At 40.4% G+C, this 6,000-nt stretch overlaps 2 protein-coding genes across 6 annotated transcripts in view; both read right to left on the reverse strand.

Annotated features, from left to right (window-relative positions):
• The window catches only part of LOC131231563 (uncharacterized), a 97,049-nt gene extending 95,975 nt beyond the window's left edge, over nucleotides 1–1,074 (reverse strand). For 3 of the 5 annotated variants that reach the window (XM_058227795.1, XM_058227794.1, XM_058227793.1), the window contains exon 1: nucleotides 731–1,074. In XM_058227795.1, coding sequence (XP_058083778.1) covers nucleotides 731–1,013 — 283 coding nt within the window. In that variant the 5' untranslated portion in view covers nucleotides 1,014–1,074. The remainder of the gene's footprint in view (nucleotides 1–730) is intronic. The other 2 variants (XM_058227797.1, XM_058227796.1) reach the window with 2 other exon arrangements.
• LOC131230559 (MDIS1-interacting receptor like kinase 2-like) lies at nucleotides 1,018–3,682 on the reverse strand. Its single transcript, XM_058226463.1, has 4 exons — nucleotides 3,622–3,682; nucleotides 2,672–3,511; nucleotides 1,145–2,527; nucleotides 1,018–1,064 (listed from the first exon to the last, which is right to left on the reverse strand). Exons 1-4 carry the CDS (start codon nucleotides 3,680–3,682, stop codon nucleotides 1,018–1,020), a joined length of 2,331 nt encoding a protein of 776 aa, XP_058082446.1.
• Nucleotides 3,683–6,000: the final 2,318 nt, after the last annotated feature.

Consider the following 6,000-nt stretch of genomic DNA (forward strand, 5'->3'; position numbering starts at 1 on the left):
CCAACAAAGAGAGATCATGTCATATATTCAATGACTGGGATTCTCCAATCTACAAACTTCTTTTGTTGCGTGGTGCATTTATTGTGTGGTACATTACATGGACAATTTGGATCTTAGAACTATGGAACCCTTGTACAACGGAGAAAACCCAACCATGCTATGGGATCTGTTGGCAGAGCATTGCATCATGCCACGTTTTCCGATGCATCATTTTCAGATTTACTTGTACTGGCCAAAAGCTATGAGCTCTTTCAATCATTTCCTTAAATAACCATAACTCATCCATACAAACTTGGTATTCTTGTAAATCAATCTAGACCATCTGAAAACATGACTCATATTGTAGATGGAGAAGATCCCATAAACGATACTTATAGAAGGATTCTATCCAACCATTTGGTGGCCAACAAATGTATGGTTGAGAAATAGTCAGTGTTATACATTTAATAATTGATAAGGTGTGGTTAAAGTCTGTTTGATAAATGTGAATCACGGTTTAGTTTTACCATATTATCATTACAAGACCTCTTATAGTTTCATGGATTAAGGAATCTTAGAGAAGGGAAATTTTTCAAATATGAATTTTTCATATATTCTAGTAGCCTTAGATTGCCTCATTGGACAATAGTGTGGTACTTTAATGCAAAAAATTTATAGTAGATTATTACTAACGAATAGAGCCTAATTTATAATAAAACTATGAAGTGTTGAGAATGTATTAGTGACTAACCTGGAGCAATGTATCCACACGTGCCTGCGAGCGCAGTCCAATTGGACGAATCGGGTATCAACAATCGTGCAGTGCCAAAATCAGAAACACTAGCCTCAAGTTCCGAATTCAACAGAATGTTGTTGCTTGATAGGTCTCGATGGACAATTGGAAGGGTGCAATCATGGTGCATGTAAGATAAAGCATTGGCCACACCTTTAATGACCTTCACCCTTAGAGTCCAGTCCAGTTGTGCAGCTCCTTCATCATTGCATAGGATGCTTGCCAAGCTTCCCCTTTCCATATACTCATAGATTAGAAATGAGCATCGAGCATGGGAGCAAAAGCCATAAAGCTTCACGACGTTGCGATGGCGGATTTCAGTTAATGCTCTTATCTCATTTCTAAAATTTCTTTGATTAGATTGTTCCCCACCTCCTAGCTGACGAAGTTTCTTCACAGCTACTACTTGGCCCATCGGTAGATTTGCTTTGTAAACTTTTCCGTACCCTCCAGTTCCAATGCAGTATTTGTCATCGAAACCCTCTGTTGCCTCCACGATGTCTTCAAACACAGCAATTCCATCATAATTCCATATTGAAAATGGATTTCCAGTGCTCCTCTCAAAAACTCCTTTCACTATATTTTTTCTTCCTTGGCAATAAATGGAAGAAATGCCAAGGATTACAAATAACATAAACAACGCCACCAAGAGAGGAAGAATAATGAAGACCACAACTCTATGTCCTTTCTTCACATCGCCATGACTGATTGAAGAGGTATTGCAAGGTCTCAAACCTTGCACTTCACCACATAAGCCCTTATTATTTATGAATGCCTCTGCAGGAGCCTTTTGAAAGCTTTTGCTTTTGGGAAGCGGACCTTTCAAAGCATTGTATGAAAAATCAATGGATTGCAAACTCACCATCTCTTGAAAAGAAGGTGGAATGGAGCCTGACAGCATGTTGTGGGAGAGATTTAACTTTTCCAGCCTAACCAATTTTGCGAGTTGTGGTGATATCTCTCCATTGAGGGAGTTATGACTTAGATCTAGTAAGCCCTGTAGGTATACGAGGTTACCGATCTGAAAAGAAATGCTTCCATTCAAAACATTTTGGCTTAATTTCAGATATTGGAGTTTGGAGCAATCACCTAATTGAGGTGGTATTGGACCACTTAGGTGATTCATCGACAAGTCAAGAACCTCCAAATTGGATAGTTTTCCAATCTCTTGGGGTATCTGACCAGAAAGCTGGTTTTCATTTAAAGTTAAGTTGAACAAAGAAGTCAGCCTCCCAAATTCCTTAGGAATCTCACCTACCAGCTGGTTTGAAGAAAGACCAAGGACACTTAGCTGCATCAACTGCCCAATCTCAGGAGGAATTCTACCGGTGATCATGTTCCCGGAGAGTCGTAGCATTGTCAAGTTTTGGCATCTTCCCCAATTTGGCGAGAGTTCACCAAACAACATGTTGTCGCTGACATCCATGAATGTGAGATGTGGGTATATACCAAAGGCTTCTGATACATTTGCCGTAAGTTGGTTTCCGTTGAGTCGCACTCTTGTTAAGCTAGTGCAATTTCTGAAGCTTTTTGGGATCTCACCAGTGAAATGGTTGTCAAATGCATTGAAGACTTCAAGCAATGCACCTTGGCATAACTGAGGTAAATAGCCAGAGAAGTTGTTTCCACTCAAGTAGAATTTAGAAAGATTTGTCATGTTTGTCATCTCTTGAGGCAAGGAACCAGATAATTGACAGTCAACAAGGGACAAAAAAGTAAGCTTTGTCAATTTTCCAAAAGTAGGAGGGATAGAACCTATTAGAGGGTTCATGGACATGTCAATCTTCTTGAGATTCATTAAATTCCCTATTTCTAGTGGAATTGAACCATAAATATGATTTTGAAAGAGGTAGAGGACTGTCAGCTTTGTCAAGTTCCCTAAAGTGTAAGGGATAGAACCTGTTAGACTGTTATTGGACAGATCAAGATTGTCGAGATTCATTAAATTTCCAAATTGTGGAGGAATTGAACCAGAAATTTGATTGCTGTAGAGGAACAACAGTGTAAGGTTTCTCAAATTACCCAAAGCAGGAGGGATGGGACCAGTCAGATTATTTCGGGACAATGCTATCCCAACCAAATTCTTGAGATTCCCTAATTCTGCAGGAATTTGGCCTGAAATCTTATTTTCGTATAAAGACAAAATTGTGAGCATGGACAAATTACCCAAAGCAGGAGGAATTGGACCAGTCAGATTGTTTTGGAACAACGACAACCTAACCAGATTTTGTAGATTCCCAATTTGTGGAGGAATGGAGCCAGAGATTCGATTTTGGTCCAGGTACAAGATGGAAAGCTTTGTCAGATTTCCAAAAGTGGAAGGGATGGAACCATCTAGATGGTTATTGGACAAGTCTATCTCATTCAAGTTCACAAGATTCCCTATTTCTAGAGGTATTGATCCACTTATACTATTTAAAGACAGATTGAGTGATGTGAGTTTATAAAGAGTGCCAATATGGCCTGGGATGGTACCAGTGAGAGTGTTGCCACTGAGATCGAGATGAACGAGGTTTGGAAATGACGGGAAGCTCAAGTTATCAAGCTTACCTCGCAAGCCCGCAGTCGGTAGGCTTATCTCTGTTACACTTCCAAGGCTGTTGCATGAGATCCCAATCCATTTGCATGGAGAGATTGTGTTGGTGGTAGCATTAGTATCAGGAAGTGACCATGAGTGGAGAGCTTGTGATGGAAAGAGGCTGGCTTTCCATGTCAGGAGAGCCTCTGCTTCTGGCAGTCCTGCTGTTGCATGGGAAGAAAGAAATGGTAGGAAAAAGAGGAGAAAAGAAAGGGAGAGAGATTTATGTATGGCCATGGCTGTTGTTGCTTATGGTATGTTACAAACTTACGAGGGATATGGGTATTTATAGGAAAAGATTGATACACTTGGCTTCGATTGCTGCTCGTCATTCTTACGAGTTTAAAAAAAAAAAAAAAAAGTCATTTGATACACACATGCTGAAAAGTATTGACTTGTTGTACACATTATTTTAACGGTTTGGATGACGATTGTGCACTTGCACAGAGAATTAACGTCTAACAGAGCATTCTCAGTGCTGATGACACGTCTTCCCTATTGCTGATATGCACCTGTGATGTTTAACTTATATTCACTCCATCCATCCTTTTAAAGATAAGCCCAAATAAGAGGGAGATCCAAAACGCAAGTACCCAACATCACAAGAAATAGTTTAGAAGGAAACCCCCATCATTCATAACGCAGAGATGGAAACTCCAATCATTGATACCTTCTTGTGACGCATCTTGATTCTTATGTACCATCATGTTCATAAGGCGATTCTTACATGCATGAATGAAAAATACGAATATCAGTCTAGTACAAAACTTCTATGACCCTAAAGAAATTTTCAATGGTGGTTTTCAAATCCTTTATTTCTTGGATGCTCTGAACTTCGGAGTTGAATAGAAGTGAATTGGATGTGCCCCTGCACAGAAGATGTTCCAGTAGGTGGTAGCTATATGTGGTCGATCTGCAATCAGTTTTGCAGGTTCATCTTAGGACTATTTCCTATCATGTGGCCCACTTGAGTTTTAGATCCGCCTCATCATGATTGGGCTCATGTCCTAACGTGATCCCAGTGAAATTGATGGACAGAGCTTCTGCCTAGGGAGCTCCCTGTATGCTGGGTCATAGGAAAGTGGCATCAAATACAAATTGCCTGTAATTAGAGGTCACAGGAATTATCTACTCTTATCATAAGCTCAATGAGACCCACTGTGATGTCTGTGTTATATCCACTTCATTTATCCATTGCATTTGCACATTCTAGGAACTCATTTAAAAAATTAGGCATTTTCAAATCTCAAACGGGCCACACCACAAGAAGCAGTGGTGATTGAACAACCACCATCGAAAACTTCTTGTGGGCCACAGAAGTTTCGGATCAGTCTGATATTAGTGTTTCCCTTCATCCGCATGGGAATCAACTTATTAACCGTTTTAGATGGCAAATAAACATAAGGTGGGCCTTTGGAAAGTTTCAATGTCCGCATTTCTATTCCCACTATTTCATACGGTGTGGGTCTGAATCTTCCAATTTTAACATCACCTCCTAGCATGGGCTGGCACAAGGAATGGAGTAACACAGACGTCACAGCTGCCCTCATAGATCTTAAAGTCACATTTGATTCTCGTAACCCTGGGTTACAGGCGAGTCCCAAAATGTCTTCCACGTATAAAGTACTCTCTCTCTTTTTTCTTTTTTTTTTTGTCTTTTTTTTTTTTTTAATTGGGTGCTGTGAGATCTATGGGAGTGGCCATGGCTCTGATGGATGAGTTTGGGCCCTGATTCTACTTTTCGAGATTCCTAATGGGACCCTGGACTGGATGGGTTTAAGCCCTAATTCTACTTTTCCAGTCTGAGTCCTCCCTTCTTTTAGGGTCTTAGGTCTTTATCTTTTTTAGTTGGGTGTTGGTAGATTTTGGGCCCAAATTCTACTTTAAAAGTTAAGTCTTCCCTTACTTTTGAGTCAGGTCTCTCCTGTTTTTTAGGGAGTTATTAGATTCCAGGGGCCCCCGTTTGGATGAACCATCCCACGGGGTGTTTGAGCCCTAAGAGCAGTTTCGTTCCAAACAACAATTTATGATGTAACTTTGCATAATCTCCTTCTGCTTACAAAATAGAGGCTATAAAACAAACCGGCAAAAAACACTAATTGGTGGAAGTGTATGAAAATGGACCCAATATCATCAAAGAAGTAGGCTGCCAAATGCCAACTCATCCGAAAAAGCAGGTTTGGACCCCTTTTCCAAAAACCATTTCCGTGGAAGTGCATCCAAAAGGGCCCTAAATCACCAGAGAAGAATCTCGTTTTATGCATCCCTGTATCATTTTTTTTTTTTTTTTTGAAAGTAATGCAGTCAAGCATTGTAAAGGCCAGACCGTGATTATGAGATCCAAACCCTGAAATAGTTGCACCACAACCATCTCGATCAGATCAGCCAAAAATCTAGCTGGTCCAATCATCAGGTACAAACAACGCAGTCGGCTCCACACCTTAGGATGAATAACTTTCAGTAGGTGAAAGCATTTTTCACCTGCGATGATGTGAACATGCTTCATGAGCGTGAATAACAACTGCATGCAGGTGAATTAGCGTTGCACAAATGGGCCCCATATGGTGTGTATCATGGAGATCGTTTTGGTTGGTGACCCTATCACCAGCCAGCTAGATGGTCTCAAAGCTCTATCGGCCCTACCATAATT

The sequence above is a fragment of the Magnolia sinica genome, chromosome 17 (assembly GCF_029962835.1).
Source record: "Magnolia sinica isolate HGM2019 chromosome 17, MsV1, whole genome shotgun sequence".
NCBI classification, from domain to species: domain Eukaryota; kingdom Viridiplantae; phylum Streptophyta; class Magnoliopsida; order Magnoliales; family Magnoliaceae; genus Magnolia; species Magnolia sinica.